Here is an 18,522-nt window from a genome sequence, read left to right as displayed (position 1 = left end):
CGATTCTATCCTTTTTTAACAGTCATAAATCAGTGACCTTGCGAATCACCTTTAATTATACTTTGTCCTTAAACAGGAATGTAAAATGTTACTATTAAACAGAAACATCAGAACTTTAATGTGGGAGAGTGAGGATCACCCCATTCCCATAAAATGCTGGAATCAAAGAATCAGTCCATATCGTCTCACGTTAATCTCCTTAGTAGACACGCCAGAGAAAGACGAAAGTTTTGTTAACATTTTTAAAAATACATTATTTTCTTAATAGGGGTTTTCAACTAGCTTTTCCTTACAGATCCACATGTAAATGGTGACTAAGTGGAGCAGGGTTGGAGTGGCTGTTTGAGGTGCAGTACATGGGATATGCTGCAATGAATAGACTGAGAGTTGGGTAGCAGCGAGACGCTGTGAATAAGCACACAGTATCGTTATATACTAATGGATATCTCACTCTTATACACACATGTATGTTCCAGAAAGTCCAGCCATGTGGGCTCACTTCAGCATCATGTTTTGTCAAGAGATGGAAGAGAAGGTTCAATAAGCCAACGCTACGGACCAATTCATCGTCTGGGGAAAGGGGCCATGGCCACAACACTGGTTGCGACGGGGATGCCTGGTCATTAGTAGCGAATCGTCAGAAAATAAGAGCACGGTCGTTGTTTGTATTGTTATTGCTAAAATGACCCATCTGCAATCTGGGCTCCGCGCTGAAACCATCGAGAAATCTCGGTTGGAGTTGAATGAGAATCCGGACGCCTTACACCAGGACATCCAGCAGGTCAGAGACATGATCATAACCCGCCCTGATATCGGCTTCCTGCGCACGGACGATGCCTTTATCCTGCGCTTTCTGAGAGCCAGGAAGTTTAACCATTTCGAGACCTTCAAACTGCTTGCTCAGTATTTTCAGTATCGGCAACAAAACCTGGACATGTTCAAAAACTTCAAAGCGGACGACCCTGGCATCAAACGGGCTCTGATGGATGGGTTTCCAGGGGTCCTTCTACAGCCAGATCACTATGGTAGGAAGATTCTGGTCTTGTTCGCTGCCAACTGGGACCAGAGTAGGTAAATGTAAAGATTCTACTCTTCCTTACTTGATGTTTGACCACGAACAATGGGTTAAACGCGCCTTAGAGACAGTCTCCCAGATAGGGTCTTATTCAAGTTATACTGACATTTTTGTGTTACTGCAAAGCGTTTATCTGAGGGTTTCCATCTCTCAATGCTTGGTCTTGGCAATGCTTGGAGAGTACTCCAGTACTGCATTAACCCTGATTTAAAAGGCCCTTGGACTTCCTGAGCACCTTATACATTTGCACATTACAAATCACAAGATAATTACAGATGAAGAAGACTATTCAACCCATTTTAGCTCATCCATCCAGAAAGATCCTACAATCCTTCCATTGCAGCATCAAATAATTCATCGCTTTTGTTTCTACTCTTCTATCCAGAACTTGATCACACTCTCTAAAGAACTTTCTGACGTCAGTTTAAAATGTAACCTTTTACTAGTTTGACTCTGTGACCCTTGTCCTACTCTTATAGTTCAGTTTAAGTTAATTTTCTACATTTACCTTCCCATATCATTTGCTATCTTATACACCTCAATACGTTCATCTCTCAGTCACCTCCTTTAAAGGTTGAAACATCCAAGTTTTTTCAGTCGTTCCTCATACCTCAGCCCTCTGATATTAGGGATGATATCAGAAAATGAGCACCCCGGGTAGCCCACCAGCTCCAGGAATGGGGCGGTTTAATTATTCCCGATCCTTTTTGACTGGTTGGGAGGCCACAAAATCTCTCTATTGAGTCTACTAAGATTCTAGTTCATTTTCAACTTCATGATTTGCTATTTCAGCACCATTTATGGAGAATTTGTGTAACACAGTTTTCATCCGATGCGCAGTACCCGGTCCGCATTACATTTCATCTATCATTGTTTTGCCCACTTATATATTCTATCCAATTTATTTTGTGCTTCTTGAGCTGTCTCTTCAGAATCAACTTCCTCTCCCAGATTGGTATCATCTGGAAATGTAACCAATTTAATTTAATTTTGGAATCTAGTGACTGATGTAAATTAGAAACAGTTGTTGCCCTCAAAATTGATCCCTATAACATTCCACTTGACTAATGAATTATGTTGCAGGGTTTTCCACAGTCTACTTGAGATGTCATTTCCTCAAAAAGATCGAAGGACTAGAAATTCAGGTCGCTTGCATCAATGACTGTTGTGGGGCGCAAACGACTTTTTGCCCGGCGTGGCACCACTAACAACTCCCGCTAAATTCCGCAGAAGTTTAGTGGTGGCAGTAACACATAGAGCCCAGCTCCGCTGCGCCGGCGATGACAACATCATCACCATGCGTGGCGTCCTGTTATCATCCTGGATGCTAAATTGGGTATTGCCGCTTGAGGCTGTGCTGTGCGATGCCAGTGACAGCTTCAGGGGACATGAACAGGGCAACAGGACGCTCGCGGGGGTGATATTTAAAGGGGAGGTGTCATCCATTGAAAAAAAAATCTGACGACTTTCTTCTGCGCCCCGTTGGCACTTTGAACGCAGGGACCATGTCACGATCGGTCATCCCAGCACTTTGCTTGAGTGCCGCGCTGTTGCCATGGCACCCCCACTCCCCGGTTGTCCATGGAGGCCCGTTTCATCCCTGCAGAATTTGCAGCTTGGGCTCTTTCCTTTAATGAAGGGAAGAGCACCTCCTACGTGGCAGCGCTACATCCCACTACCACCCAGAAAGGATGTGGAGTGCGTTATGTTGCGGTCCACTTCCTTTCAGGGGCGATAACCCGAATTTAGCTAGTGGGATGGGACTTCTGCAACTGGCACAAAATTTCACACCTCCCAGATGTTACTGCCCCTAACAGGGTGCAACAGAATTTCATCCCATAAGAGTTTATTCAGGCAGGGTCTTACAGAGTTACGTATGATCACATAGAATGTATGGCACAGAAACAGGGCATTTGGCCCAATCAGTCCATGCAGCGTTTATGCTCCCGTCTTTCCTCATCTAATCCTATCAGCATAACCTTTTATTCCCTTCTTCATCAAATGCTTATCTAGCCTCCCCTTAAATGCATCTATATTATTTGCTTCAACCACTCCCTATAATAGCGAGTCCCACATTCTCACCACTCTCTGGGTACTGTTGGGGGGGATGACTCATCAGGGGAAGGCAGCAGCAGCCAAGTTCATGGCACCGTGGGTGGTTCTGCTGCACAGGAGGGCAGGAAAAAGAGTAGGAGAGTGATAGTGATAGGGGATTCAATTGTAAGGGGAATAGATAGGCGTTTCAGCGGCCGCAACCGAGACTCCAGGATGGTATGTTGCCTCCCTGGTGCAAGGGTCAAGGATGTCTCGGAGCAGGTGCAGGACATTCTGAAAAGGGAGGGTGAACAGCCAGTTGTCGTGGTGCATATAGGTACCAACGATATAGGTAAAAAATGGGATGAGGTCCTACGAGACGAATTTAGGGAGCTAGGAGCTAAATTAAAAAGTAGGACCTCAAAAGTAGTATCTCAGGATTGCTACCAGTGCCACGTGCTAGTCAGAGTAGGAATCGCAGGATAGCTCAGATGAATATGTGGCTTGAAGAGTGGTGCAGAAGGGAGGGATTCAAATTCCTGGGGCATTGGAACCGGTTCTGGGGGAGGTGGGACCAGCACAAACCGGACAGTCTGAACCTGGGCAGGACCGGAACCAATGTCCGAGGGGAAGTGTTTGCTCGTGCTGTTGGGGAGGAGTTAAACTAATATGGCAGGGGGATGGGAACCTATGCAGGGAGACAGAGGGAAATAAAAGGGAGACAGAGGCAAAAGATAGAAAGGAGAATAGTAAAAGTAAAAGAGGGCAGAGAAACCCAAGGCAAAAAACAAAAACGGCCACATTACAGAAAAATTCTAAAGGGGCAAAGTGTGTTAAAAAGACAAGCCTGAAGGCTCTGTGCCTCAATGCGAGGAGCATTCGGAATAAGGTGGACGAATTAACTGCGCAGATAACAGTTAATGAATATGATGTAATTGGCATCACGGAGACATGGCTCCAGGGTGACCAAGGTGGGGAACTCAAAATCCAGGGGTATTCAACATTTAGGAAGGATAGACAGAAAGGAAAAGGAGGCAGGGTGGCGTTGCTGGTTAAAGAGGAAATTAATGCAATAGTAAGGAAGGACATTAGCTTGGATGATGTGGAATCGATATGGATGGAACTACGGAATACCAAAGGGCATAAAAAGCTGGTGGGAGTTGTGTACAGGCCACCAAACAGTAGTAGTGAGGTTGGGGACAGCAACAAACAAGAAATAAGGGGTGTGTGCAATAAAGGTACAGCAGTTATCATGGGCGACTTTAATTTACATATAGATTGGGCAAACCAAACTGGTAGCAATGCGGTGGAGGAGGATTTCCTGGAGTGTATTAGGGATGGTTTTCTTGACCAATATGTCGAAGAACCAACTAGAGAGCTGGCCATCCTAGACTGGATGATGTGTAATATAAGAACATAAGAACATAAGAATTAGGAACAGGGGTAGGCCATCTAGCCCCTCGAGCCTGCTCCACCATTCAAAAAGATCATGGCTGATCTGGCCGTGGACTCAGCTCCACTTACCCACCCGCTCCCCATAACCCTTAATTCCCTTATTGGTTAAAAATCTATCTATCTGTGATTTGAATACATTCAATGAGCTAGCCTCAACTGCTTCCTTGGGCAGAGAATTCCACTGATTCACAACCCTCTGGGAGAAGAAATTCCTTCTCAACTCGGTTTTAAATTGGCTCCCCCGTATTTTGAGGCTGTGCCCCCTAGTTCTAGTCTCCCCGACCAGTGGAAACAACCTCTCTGCCTCTATCTTGTCTGTCCCTTTCATTATTTTAAATGTTTCTATAAGATCACCCCTCATCCTTCTGAACTCCAACGAGTAAAGACCCAGTCTACTCAATCTATCATCATAAGGTAACCCCCTCATTTCTGGAATCAGCCTAGTGAATCATCTCTAGGCCCCCTCCAAAGCTAGTATATCCTTCCTTAAGTAAGGTGATCAAAACTGCACGCAGTACTCCAGGTGCGGCCTCACCAATGCCCTGTACAGTTGCACAGGACCTCCCTGCTTTTGTACTCCATCCCTCTCGCAATGAAGGCCAACATTCCATTTGCCTTCCTGATTACCTGCTGCACCTGCAAACTAACTTTTTGGGATTCATGCACAAGGACCCCCAGGTCCCTCTGCACCGCAGCATGTTGTAATTTCTCCCCATTCAAATAATATTCCCTTTTACTGTTTTTTTTCCCAAGGTGGATGACCTCACATTTTCAGACATTGTATTCCATCTGCCAAACCTTAGCCCATTTGCTTAACCTATCTAAATATATTTGCAGCCTCTCTGTGTCCTCTACACAACCCACTTTCCCACTAATCTTTGTGTCATCTGCAAATTTTGTTACACTACACTCTGTCCCCTCTTCCAGGTCATCTATCTATATTGTAAACAGTTGTGGTCCCAGCACCGACCCCTGTGGCACACCACTAACCATCGATTTCCAACCCGAAAAGGACCCATTTATCCCGACTCTCTGCAGGACCTCCCTGCTTTTGTACTCCATCCCTCTCGCAATGAAGGCCAACATTCCATTCGCCTTCCTGATTACCTGCTGCACCTGCAAACTAACTTTTTGGGATTCATGCACAAGGACAAAGGGTTTAGTTAGGAAGGGGAAAATAGAGTACGAGAGGAAGCTTGCTGGGAACATAAAAACTGACTGCAAAAGCTTCCACAGATATGTGAAGAGAAAAAGATTAGTGAAGACAAATGTAGGTCCCTTGCAGTCGGACTCAGGTGAATTTATAATGGAGAACAAAGAAATGGCAAACCAATTGAACAAATACTTTGGTTCTGTCTTCAGGAAGGAAGACACAAATAACCTTCCAGATGTACTAGGTGACCGAGGGTCTAGTGAGAATGAGGAACTGAAGGATATCCTTATTAGGCGAGAAATTGTGTTGGGGAAATTGATGGGATTGAAGGCCGATAAATCCCCGGGGCCTGTTTGTCTGCATCCCAGAGTACTTAAGGAAGTGGCCCTAGAAATAGTGGATGCATTGATGATCATTTTCCAACAGTCTATCGACTCTGGATCAGTTCCTATGGACTGGAGGGTAGCTAATGTAACACAACTTTTTTAAAAAGGAGGGAGAGAGAAAATGGGTAATTATAGACCGGTTAGTCTGACATCAGTAGTGGGGAAAATGTTGGAATCAATTAGTAAGGATGAAATAGCAGCGCATTTGGAAAGCAGTGACAGGATCGGTCCAAGTCAGCAAAGATTTATGAAAGGGAAATCATACTTGACAAATCTTCTAGAATTTTTTGAGGATGTAACTAGTAGAGTAGACAAGGGAGAACTAGTGGATGTGGTGTATTTGGACTTTCAAAAGGCCTTTGACAAGGTCCCACATAAGAGATTGGTGTGCAAAATCAAAGTGCATGGTATTGGGGGTAATGTACTAGCGTGGACAAAGAATTGGTTGGCAGACAGGAAGCAGAGAGTCGGGATTAATGGGTCCTTTTTGGAATGTGAGGCAGTGACTAGTGGAGTGCCGCAGGGCTCAGTGCTGGGACCCCAGCTCTTCACAATATACATTAATGATTTGGATGAAGGAATTGAGTGTATTGGCTCCAAGTTTGCAGATGACACTAAACTGGGTGGCGGTGTGAGCTGTGAGGAAGACGCTAAGAGACTGCAGGGTGACTTGGACAGGTTAGATGAGTGGGCAAATGCATGGTAGATGCAGTATAATGTGAATAAATATGAGGTTATCCACTTTGGGGGCAAAAACACGAAGGCAGAATATTATCTGAATGGCGGCAGATTAGGAAAAGGGGAGGTGCAACGGGACCTGGGTGTCATGGTTCATCAGTCATTGAAAGTTGGCATGCAGGTACAGCAGGCTGTGAAGAAGGCAAATGGCATGTTGGCCTTCATAGCTAGGGGATTTGAGTATAGGAGCAGTGAGGTCTTACTGCAGTTGTACAGAGCCTTGTGTTCAGTTTTGGTCTCCTAATCTGAGGAAGGACATTCTTGCTATTGAGGGAGTGCAGCGTAGGTTCACCAGACTGATTCCCGGGATGGCTGGACTGACATATGAGGAGAGACTAGATCAACTGGGCCTTTATACACTGGAGTTTAGAAGGATGAGAGGGGATCTCGTAGAAACGTATATGATTCTGACAGGACTGGACAGGTTAGATGCAGGAAGAATGTTCCCGATGTTGGGGAAGTCCAGAACCAGGGGACACAGTCTTAGGATATGGGGTAGGCCATTTAGGACTGAGATGAGGAGAAACTTCTTCACTCAGAGAGTTGTTAGCCTGTGGAATTCCCTGCCGCAGAGAGTTGTTGATGCCAGTTCATTGGATATATTCAAGAGGGAGTTACAAATGGCCCTTACGGCTAAAAGGATCAAGGGGTATGGAGAGAAAGCAGGAAAGAGGTACTGAGGGAATGATCAGCCATGATCTTATTGAATGGTGGTGAAGGCTCGAAGGGCCGAATGGCCTACTCCTGCACCTATTTTCTATGTTTCTATGTTTCTAAAGAAGTTTTTTTGAATTCCTTATTGGATTTCTTGTTGACTATCTTATATTGATGGCCTCTAGTTATGCTCTTCCCCCACAAGTGGAAACACTCTCTCCATATCCACTCTATCAAACCCTTTCATAATTTTAAAGACATCTTTTCGCTCACGCCTCAGCCTTTTTTCAAGAGAAAAGAGACCCAGCCTGTTCATCCTTTCCTGATATGTATATCTTCGGATTTCTGGTATCATCCTTGTAAATCTTCTCTGCACCTTCTCCAGTGCCTCTATATTATTTTTATAATATGGCAACCAGAATTGCACACACTACTCCATGTATGGTCTAACCAAGCTTCGATACAAGTTTAACATAACTTTACTACTTTTCTATTCTATCCCTCTAAAAATAAACCATAGTGCTTGGTTTGCTTTTTTTTTATCATCTTGTTAACCTGTGTTGCTACTTTCAGTGATTTGCGTATTTGTATTCCAAGATCCCTTTGCTCCTCTACCCTACCCTGACTCACACCCTCCAAATAATAAGTGACCTCCTTATTCTTCCTATCAAAATGTAATACCTCACATTTATCTGTATTGAAAGTCATTTGCCAATTATATGCACATTCTGCATGTTTATTAATGTCCTCCTGTAATTTGTTGCAGTTCTCCTCAGAATTGACTACCCCACTGCCCCCCCCCCCAATTTTGTGGCATCCGCAAATTTAGAAATGGTGTTTTTGATTCCAAAGTCTAAATCATTAATAAAGATTGTGAACAACAGTGGTCCCAGCACTGATCCTTGTGGAACACCACTTTCTGCCACTGTGAATAGCTATCTTTTAGCCCCCTACTCTCTGCTTTCTGTCTTGAAGCCAGCTAGCTATCCATTCTGCTACTTATCCCCTGAGTATGCATCTCTGGTCTTATTCATTAGTCTATTATGTGGTACCTTATCAATGGCCTTTTGAAAACTTAGATGAATTACAACTACTGCACTACCCTTGTCTATTCTCTGCTACCTCTTCAAAAATTTCAGTGAGGCTGGTCAAGCAAAACCTTCCCTTTTGAAATCCATGCTGACTATTCATTATTACACTTTTTGTTCCAGAATTTCCTCTATTTTCTCCTTTAGTAGTGATTCCATTAATTTTCCTACCACCGATGGTAAGCTGACTGGTCTGTAGCTCCCTGGACATGTACTATCTCCCTTCTTAAATATAGGTATTACATTAGCTATCCACCAGTCCTCTGGCACGACACCTTTTCTAATGAATTATTAAATATGTATAGAAATGCCTCTGATATCTCTTCCCTAGATGCTTTTATAAGGTGCGGATGTAATCCGTCCGGACCGGAGGTTTTATCTTCTTTGAGTTTGATTTGTTTACTTAATATATCTCCTCTTTTTTTAATTTTAAATGCAGTTATCTCATTACAACTCTCATTATCCAATGTCTTGTTCACCTGTTCTATCTCCCTGATAAATACTGAAGCAAAGTAATTATTTAATATATCTGCCAACTCTCTATTGTTACCTGTGGTATTATCCTGTCTATCCCTTAATGGCCCTATTACTATCCCAACCTTCCTTCTTTATTGACGTGCCTATAAAATATTTTACTATTTTGTTTTATGTTCCTTGATCATTTAATTTCATAGTTCCCCTTTGCCTTCCTAATTGTTGTTTTGACTTCTCTCCTAATCTCTTCCTATTCTCTCTTATCATAGAAACATAGAAACATAGAAAATAGGTGCAGGAGCAGGCCATTCAGCCCTTCTAGCCTGCACCGCCATTCAATGAGTTCATGGCTGAACATGAAACTTCAGTACCCACTTCCTGCTTTCACGCCATACCCCTTGATCCCCCGAGTATTAAGGACTTCATCTAACTCCCTTTTGAATATATTTAGTGAATTGGCCTCAACTACTTCCTGTGGTAGAGAATTCCACAGGTTCACCACTCTCTGGGTGAAGAAGTTTCTCCTTATCTCGGTCCTAAATGGCTTACCCCTTATCCTTAGACTGTGACCCCTGGTTCTGGACTTCCCCAACATTGGGAACATTCTTCCTGCATCCAACCTGTCCAAACCCGTCAGAATTTTAAACGTTTCTATGAGGTCCCCTCTCACTCTTCTGAACTCCAGTGAATACAAGCCCAGTTGATCCAGTCTTTCTTGATAGGTCAGTCCCACCATCCCGGGAATCAGTCTGGTGAATCTTCGCTGCACTCCCTCAATAGCAAGAATGTCCTTCCTCAAGTTAGGAGACCAAAACTGTACACAATACTCCAGGTGTGGCCTCACCAAGGCCCTGTACAACTGTAGCAACACCTCCCTGCCCCTGTACTCAAATCCCCTCGCTATGAAGGCCAACATGCCATTTGCTTTCTTAACCGCCTGCTGTACCTGCATGCCAACCTTCAATGACTGATGTACCATGACACCCAGGTCTCGTTGCACCTTCCCTTTTCCTAATCTGTCACCATTCAGATAATAGTCTGTCTCTCTGTTTTTACCACCAAAGTGGATAACCTCACATTTATCCACATTATACTTCATCTGGCACGCATTTGCCCACTCACCTAACCTATCCAAGTCACTCTGTAGCCTCATAGCATCCTCCTCGCAGCTCACACTGCCACCCAGCTTAGTGTCATCCGCAAATTTGGAGATACTACATTTAATCCCCTCGTCTAAATCATTAATGTACAATGTAAACAGCTGGGGCCCCAGCACAGAACCCTGCGGTACCCCACTAGTCACTGCCTGCCATTCCGAAAAGTACCCATTTACTCCTACTCTTTGCTTCCTGTCTGACAACCAGTTCTCAATCCACGTCAGCACACTACCCACAATCCCATGTGCTTTAACTTTGCACATTAATCTCCTGTGTGGGACCTTGTCGAAAGCCTTCTGAAAGTCCAAATATACCACATCAACTGGTACTCCTTTGTCCACTTTATTGGAAACATCCTCAAAAAATTCCAGAAGATTTGTCAAGCATAAGGGATGGTTTTCTAGACCAATATGTTGAGGAACCAACTAAGGGGGAGGCCATCTTAGACTGGGTGTTGTGTAATGAGAGAGGATTAATTAGCAATCTCATTGTGCGAGGCCCCTTGGGGAAGAGTGACCATAATATGGTGGAATTCTGCATTAGGATGGAGAATGAAACAGTTAATTCAGAGACCATAGTCCAGAACTTAAAGAAGGGTAACTTTGAAGGTATGAGGCATGAATTGGCTAAGATAGATTGGCTAATGATACTTAAGGGGTTGACTGTGGATGGGCAATGGCAGACATTTAGAGACCGCATGGATGAATTACAACAATTGTACATTCCTGTCTGGCGTAAAAATAAAAAAGGGAAGGTGGCTCAACCGTGGCTATCTAGGGAAATCAGGGATAGTATTAAAGCCAAGGAAATGGCATACAAATTGGCCAGAAATAGCAGCGAACCTGGGGACTGGGAGAAATTTAGAACTCAGCAGAGGAGGACAAAGGGTTTGATTAGGGCAGGGAAAATGGACTTATGTATGCCTCTTTCCTTACCCTCAATTTTTCCCTTGTGGCTTTATTCATCCATAATGTCTCATTAATATTTAGTTTTTTTTTAGCAGAATATATTTTTCCTGGACTCTGTTGAACACTATTTTAAAGATCTCCCATCGCTGTTCTACATTGTTGTTTGCCAATATTGTTGTCCATTTTATTTCCCCAAGTTCTATTCTCAGCCCCTCAACATCAGCTTTTCTCCAATCTATTACCTTGGTCTTCATCATACTTATGTCCTTCTCAATTATTATCTTAAAGCATATTATAATATGGTCACTATTCCCTTACTTTTACTTCTCTTATCTGCTCTGGTTCATTCCCCATTACTAAATCCAATAAAGAATCCTCCCTTGTTGGACTTTTTACGTATTGGGTTAGAGTCTTGTACACATTGTAGGAACTCCATTCCCTTATCCTCTTTACCTACCTCTTCTGTCCAATTAATATCGGGGTAGTTGAAATCCCCCATGATTATTATTGTTTTTTTTTACTAATTTCTCTAATTTGTTTGCATATTTCTTCCCCCACCTCCCTTCCACTATTAGGTGGTCTGTAGACTAACCCCATTAGTGTGTTTGATCCTTTATTATCTTTTATCTCCACATGGATTCTATTTCTGTTTTGTCTGATAACTACATCACTTTTTTCTACTGCCATTATGTTATCCCTAATAAGTACAGCTACTCCAGCTCCCCTTTTCCCTCTCTATCTTTTCTAAATATGTTATACCCTGCAATGTTTAATTCCCAGTCCTATTTTTTCTGTAGCTATGTCTGGTTCCTCGCAAGACTTGCTTGCCTCCAGCTCCCCTGTTTTATTATGGACACTGTGTGCATTGCTGTACAGACTGTTCAACTCATTTTTAATAGCAGTTCCTCTCATTTTATTCTTAATTTTTTACACTCCTGTTCTATAACTCTATTTATTCCCTGTCCATCAATGTCCTCCTTTACGTTATTCTTTCCAATGCTCTCCTTTCCTGTTTTGTTTCTATTTAGACTGGTTTCATTTCTTGTAGATCCCTCCTGCCATCTTACTAGTTTAAAGCCTTTGCCACCCCCCTGTTTATCCTGTCTGCTAGGACACAGGTCGTTTCCGATTCAGCGGGAGCCCATCCCATTGGTACAGCTCCTTCCTGTCTCAGTACTGGTGCCAGTGTCCCATGAAAAGGAACCCTCTTTCCCACACCAGCCTTTTAGCCATGTGTTAATTCTGATCTGACTACTTCTATGCCAATTTGCACATGGCTCAGGCAATAATCCAGTGATTATTACCCTAAAAATCCTGCTTTTAAATTTGGCTCCTAACTTCTGATAGTCCTTCAGTAGGACATCCTCCCTGTTCCTACCTATGTTGTTTGTTTCAACATGGATCATGACAACTGGATTTTCCACCTCCCTTTCCAAATGCCTTTCCAGCTACCACAGCACTCCTTTACCCTGGCACCGGGTAGGCAAAACACGCTTCGGGATTCTCGCTCTTGGCTGCTGAGCATGCTATCTCTCCTCCTAATTATAGAATCCCCTATCACTACCACATTTCTATTCAGCTCTTACCCCCTTTGGACAGCCTTCTGAGCCATGGTGCATTGGTCTGCATCATGGCTGTCCTCCCTGCAGTCTTTCTTCTTGTCCTCACAGGTAATGAGCATATCGTACCATTTGGACAGAACCAGTTTATGTGGGACCTCCTTCTCAACTTCTCCTAAGTCCCCCCTACCTGGCTCCCTGACAGTTGTACCCTCCCCTTCCTGAACCTGTGCTTTCCTCTGGGGTGTGACTGTAATCTGGATAAAACTGTTCAGAAATTCCATCCCCTTCCTTATGTTTTGGAACATCTCTCACTCGCACTCCAGCTCAATGACTCTGAGCCGGAGTGACTGAAAGCAGAGATATTTCCTACAGATGTGGGAACCCGGTCTCGCTGTCCACAAACTCCCACATACTACAGTCGCGATACAGTCCCTACCATCTCTAGAATTCTTTATTTATTTGCTTATTGAAAAGCTGAATTAATTTAATTAGTTAAAGCTTTTATTCCAATGATTATTTATAGTAATATTAATTGATTAGTTTATCTAGTTAAGTTATTAATTTAATAAAGTAATGGATTCTCTTCTGAATACATGTTGAATATTGTTTACAAGGTTATTAGTACACAGATAATCCTAAAGTTTACTCTTGATAATCAATTTCATTATTTTACATGGTATTAAAGTAAATATTTAAATTGCTGAATCTGCTTTGTCCCTTTTTGAAGCTGGGTACAATATCAACCTGTTTAATGTGTACCAGTAACTTTCCATTCCTCTTAGTACTTTGAGGTAAATATTAACATCTTTCCCTGGAGATTTATTTGTTTTGAGCTTTGTTAGACTGTCGAGAACTTCCATTTTATTTATATCTCAAAGTCATTAATACTATTTATGTTATTATTACTTAGAGAAGACATGTTATTCATTTCATCCCCTGTGAATACTTTAAGAAAGTAATCATTCAGAATATTAACTGTCTTATGCTCATCGTTGGTTTCAGTCCCTTTGCATTTGTTATGATTCTTGCCTCTTTTATGTCTTTTATTGAAGTACTGAAAGTATTTCTTACTCTTACTGCTTTGTGTCTGCAGTTTTGTCCAGATCTCTCTTAGCTCCTCTAGACCAGTGTTAATGTGTTTCTGCATGTTTCTATATTCATCCCAATCAAATTATTTACCTTTCTCCCTCCAGGATTTGTAAATGTCATTTATTTAACTTCTGATTAGCCTATTAATCCATTTAGAGCCACATTTGTTTTGCATATATTTGCTGATCCTAAGTATTGAATCGTATTTATATGCATACTTGGCAACTGCTGAAGTGCTGTTAAACAACCCTCCTCCCCAGTCAATTTGCTTAAGTTGTTCCCTCATTTCTTTGACTTTTGATCTTTTAAAATGATATGTTGTTCCTGGACCTCTGGATTTCTGTATCTGGGATCATGTCAAACTTGCTATTCTGTGGTCACTGCCTCCTGTGGCTTCTCCAACACACTGAGTCATGAATTATATTTATAAACTTAAATTCCAAACTGCTTGGATATTCCCAATTTATTAATTATTGATTAAATCACACATTGATGGAACTTTCTTGTTTTCACAAGCCCTCCTGATCTCTTCTTCGAGCAAATTGCTGCCCTGCTTGTGCTGACTTGATGGTTTGTAATCCATTATGTTAGCTTTGTTTTTTTATATCAAAAGTATCAAATCAAAGTAGTTCATTGTGTAATTTTACACTTTCCACTTTCCAGAATCAATTTCTTTAACTTTCAAGGTGTCCCTGACATATAAGGCTTCACCAATTCCTCCCCTGTTCACGCTTATGAAAGTAACTGGAATTATTTTCACTCCTGACTGCCAGCCACTTACTTACATGCTCAATTTTCTTGGTGAACTGCCCTCCTTTACCTAACACTGAAAGTACATCAAAGAACATTACTTTCCTTTCCTTATCTTTGAATTTTGAGGTGATCCTCAAGTACTGACTTGTCTTCTATTCTTTCTCCCTATATTGTCCACCTCTACGCAGACTACCATCATTGGGCATTTTCCAGGCCCTATCAGTAGTTCTTCTAGCTTTAGTTTTCAAGATAAAATGAAAAGCTGACATTGCTGGAAGCAGGTTAGTCAACATCTGGAGGAGAAAAACAGTTTGCAGTTGCAGTGAAGCACTCTAACTGAAATATTAACCTGTCTTTCTCATTCAGATGTCATATTTCAACTAAGGTATATATGGAATCATAGATTAAATTTATGTTAATAAACATTACAAAGTATAACAAACAATATTTAAAATCATTTAAAAATTCTGTTACAGGGTTTTAAATAGATGGCAGAATTTGTCACACATTGAAATTACCAATGAATAAATGTCCTATTATCACTCCACATGCTCTATTTAAACACATCCTTGTTATATTGTTTCCAAACCAATTTTTATCATGGCCTCCAGGATCAAATGTTTTAATTATTTAAAAAATGCTATTAGTGATTTTGCGAAACACACTAAAGCCAATTAAGCTTCTTTATAATATAATGGGGAAGTTCCAAGTCCAGAGATGCCAATCTGACATTATAAAAACAGAATTATTCAATTGCAATAAAATAGTAACGTTTTATTTGCATGATTTGTAATACTGTACTTGTGGTATATATTTCCATTCACCAAAAAATATGATTCAATCATTTGGCTAATAAACATTGTTCATGTTCTAGCTTATTTAGGTGAAACTTTCAAGTGGCCTAAGGTGAGTTCGGAAACAATGGACTGGATTTTGCAGGGAGTCAGCAGGCATGATTGGTGGCAGGTTGGGTGGGAAAGTGTTTTATCCCCCAGTGGATCGGGACCCCACTGTGAACCTGCCGGCATGCGCCTTTACCAAATGTCGGGTCTGTCAGCGCTGAGCAGACCCGACACGCAGCAACGGGGAGGCAATTTAATTAATTAGTGGCTTGTTTACAGCCACTTATCAATGTTTTTTTCCAGCTTTTTGGATTGACAGGCTGCCTACCAGTTTCCCGCTGTGCCTAGACCTCGTCTGTGAAGCTGAGGTGAGAAGTCAGTGACCATTGAATCAGTTGATGAGTTGTCAGCTTCAAATGTCAAGTCAAATCTCCCAGCTGATTGAGAAATGTTCCCTTAACTAGCTTCTCTAAACTGCATTTCCACTACAGATTCAGGATGCTGCAAGTCCTTACACAAGTCTCAATCCAGTCAGACTTCATTACCTCTCCCACCATTGACAGGTCGCTTTAGTCATCTCTACTTCACCTGCCATCTATTTCATCAGCGTGGTTGCCCTTGGTCCTCAGAATCCCACCACGATCAGCCCCAACACCAGCATCAACAGGCACACCAGCAGCACCAGGCACACCATTAGCACCAACAACACCAACTTGCTCTGCAATCAACTGATGCTGCATAGGACACAGGGCATCAGCACCCAATCACATTGCTGCCTGGGAGGCCAGGGATGACCTCATCATGGCCAGATTTACTTCACTTGATGCTGTACACCCTGGCTGCCACATGATGCACCAGGTTGGTACCACCATGCACCAACACCATAAAACATCCCTACAATACCCAAGCCATTCCTTTCATATTCATCACTATTGCGACATATACCGTTATGTCTCAACATTCACTGCAACTCACTAAGCCACTTCCAAGTGTGCACACAAATCTGTCCAAGAATGTAAAGTTTTGAAAATAATTGTTTCAATGTTTGACACCACATTAACAGAAACTTTACATGAACATTGCATAAAACACCCAACACCCTTGTGTGTTGTTAGTTGGTATGATCGCACTAGGATGAGGGTGAGTGTGAAGGGGAGCTAGTGAGATGGAATATGATAATGTAGATAGAGATGGATGGGTGGAGGTGCAAGGTAAGCTGGTGTGAGTAAGGATGTGCAGGAGTAGGGAAGGCAGAGTGATGGGAATATGATGAGTGGCACAGCAGGATGAGGTTGAGTGTGGCTTTGTAGTAACGTTTTGTGATAAACTGAGATCATTGAAAGCTTTCCGCCACTGCAGCCAGCTCTTCCTGATGACATCCCTGCTTGTGTCCTCCTGTGCAACCAGGCTGTTTTGATCTCCTGGGAGGACCCTTCCGCCCATGGGAAGGGAAGAGGACCTCACTGTGTGCTGTGACTCCCTCCATAAGCATATGGAGGGAGTTATGGGAGAGCCTGGGTGCGGCCCTGCACCTTTGTGCAGTGCTTCTCAGTATTTGCAGCACCTCAATGCTGTCAAACGCTGACAGCATTAATGTCAAAATAAAGTTAGCCATGATCCCTTTAAGGAAACTGGCTGATGACGCATCACCAAATTATGTCATCAGACCCGCTTCCTCTAATTGACCAGGAAACGCGCTGGGCGGGCTTAACAAGCCCAATCAGGGGAAATTCATTTCAGAGCCACCGACATCACCCACCACGGACCCGCCAAAGTTTGTAAAATCCAGCCCAGAGTAGCAATTGATTTTGTCAATCTTTCGAAGAATAGTGTTAAGTCTGTATCTCTTCTAGAAACTAGAGCTGTAACAAACTAGACAGCTCGTCTGAGAGTTGTAATTTTTCATTGTTCAGGATGTTAGTTCACAGGCCGTGGCTAAGTTGCTGATACTGCTATTTTTCATTTTTATTTTTGCTCAAGAAGATATTTATAGCATATTTTTAACACATTCAACAGCATAGGTAAACCTGATATGGATTACTTCTTGACACAGGTGAAAATACTGTATAACACTGTTTAATATGCATCATGAACCATAACTAATTAGGGCAGCTACTGGTGAATTATAAAGTATTTATGCATGCACTGGTTTGAATGCGCCATAGAAGATAAAATCACATTCAGGATGAAATTCTAAGCTAAGGACCTCTATGAAGATTGAATTTGTTTTGAGAATTTCATATCAAATCACATATTTCTATTTTTTAAATCAATGGAGAAATGTTTCAAGTATTTAATCTATTTTATAATGGGTTGTTAAATTCAGTATAATGACTTTCCAGAATAATATATAGGAAAAAATTATTTATTTGTAACCAAAATGATCCCTTGTCACTCCAAGGGCTAAATATAACCCACTTCTCTTTTGTTGCCTCCATACTTGGTCCTTGCACTCCTATACGTAGAGCGAGTGCTTGATTGTTTTTACTATGAGCTTTGGAGTCCACATGGAATTAAAATGCAAACTCACATCAAGGAAATATAGAAAAATCATCATACCCTTAAAGCCAACAGTACATTAAAATGACTATGAAGCACCTTGGGCTGTTTTTACTATGTTAAAGGCACTGTATTAATGGAAGTTGTTCTTGGTGATTGTGCCGGTTGTTGTTTTTATTACACAATATCCACCACATCAGTATGGATTACCCCATAGTAGGATTTTAATTGGGTATAAAAAGAATATAATTTACAAAGAACTATAATTAGCCAAATTCTACTCTTTAGAACAAATACATCTAATCGTGCCAATAACCTTCATTCCTTGTTTTATTTAGGGTAACAATTTACCTAGCAAAGCTGTGGCTTTGTATTGAATCTGTCATCGCATCAGTGCATTTAGACCGTACAGTGACCTGATGAATTTTCCTTAAAGCGAAGGACACCACAGTCAAACTAGAGAATGCCTAAAGAATTAAATGAGTATCTAATTGATTGTGGTGGCCTCGTATTGAACCATGACTAGAATGACCATTGAAACGTGAATGAGGTTTATTTGCCAAATAAGTTCCCAAAATTACACTGAAATGAATAGGAGTGAGGCTCCATCATCCAGTGTCACATGAGGTCTGATATCAGATTCTGACTGCATTTA

At 41.9% G+C, this 18,522-nt stretch overlaps 1 protein-coding gene across 1 annotated transcript in view; it reads left to right on the top strand.

Moving 5' to 3' along the window:
• Nucleotides 1–679: 679 nt before the first annotated feature.
• The window catches only part of LOC139275025 (clavesin-1-like), a 119,238-nt gene continuing 101,395 nt past the window's right edge, over nucleotides 680–18,522 (top strand). Inside the window, exon 1 of the mRNA XM_070891896.1 lies at nucleotides 680–1,071. Coding sequence (XP_070747997.1) covers nucleotides 683–1,071 — 389 coding nt within the window. The 5' untranslated portion in view covers nucleotides 680–682. The remainder of the gene's footprint in view (nucleotides 1,072–18,522) is intronic.

The sequence above is a fragment of the Pristiophorus japonicus genome, chromosome 1 (genome assembly GCF_044704955.1).
Source record: "Pristiophorus japonicus isolate sPriJap1 chromosome 1, sPriJap1.hap1, whole genome shotgun sequence".
Classification (NCBI taxonomy): domain Eukaryota; kingdom Metazoa; phylum Chordata; class Chondrichthyes; family Pristiophoridae; genus Pristiophorus; species Pristiophorus japonicus.
The sequence above is the reverse complement of the archived record's forward strand: the minus strand, read 5'-3'. Positions and strand labels throughout refer to the sequence as shown.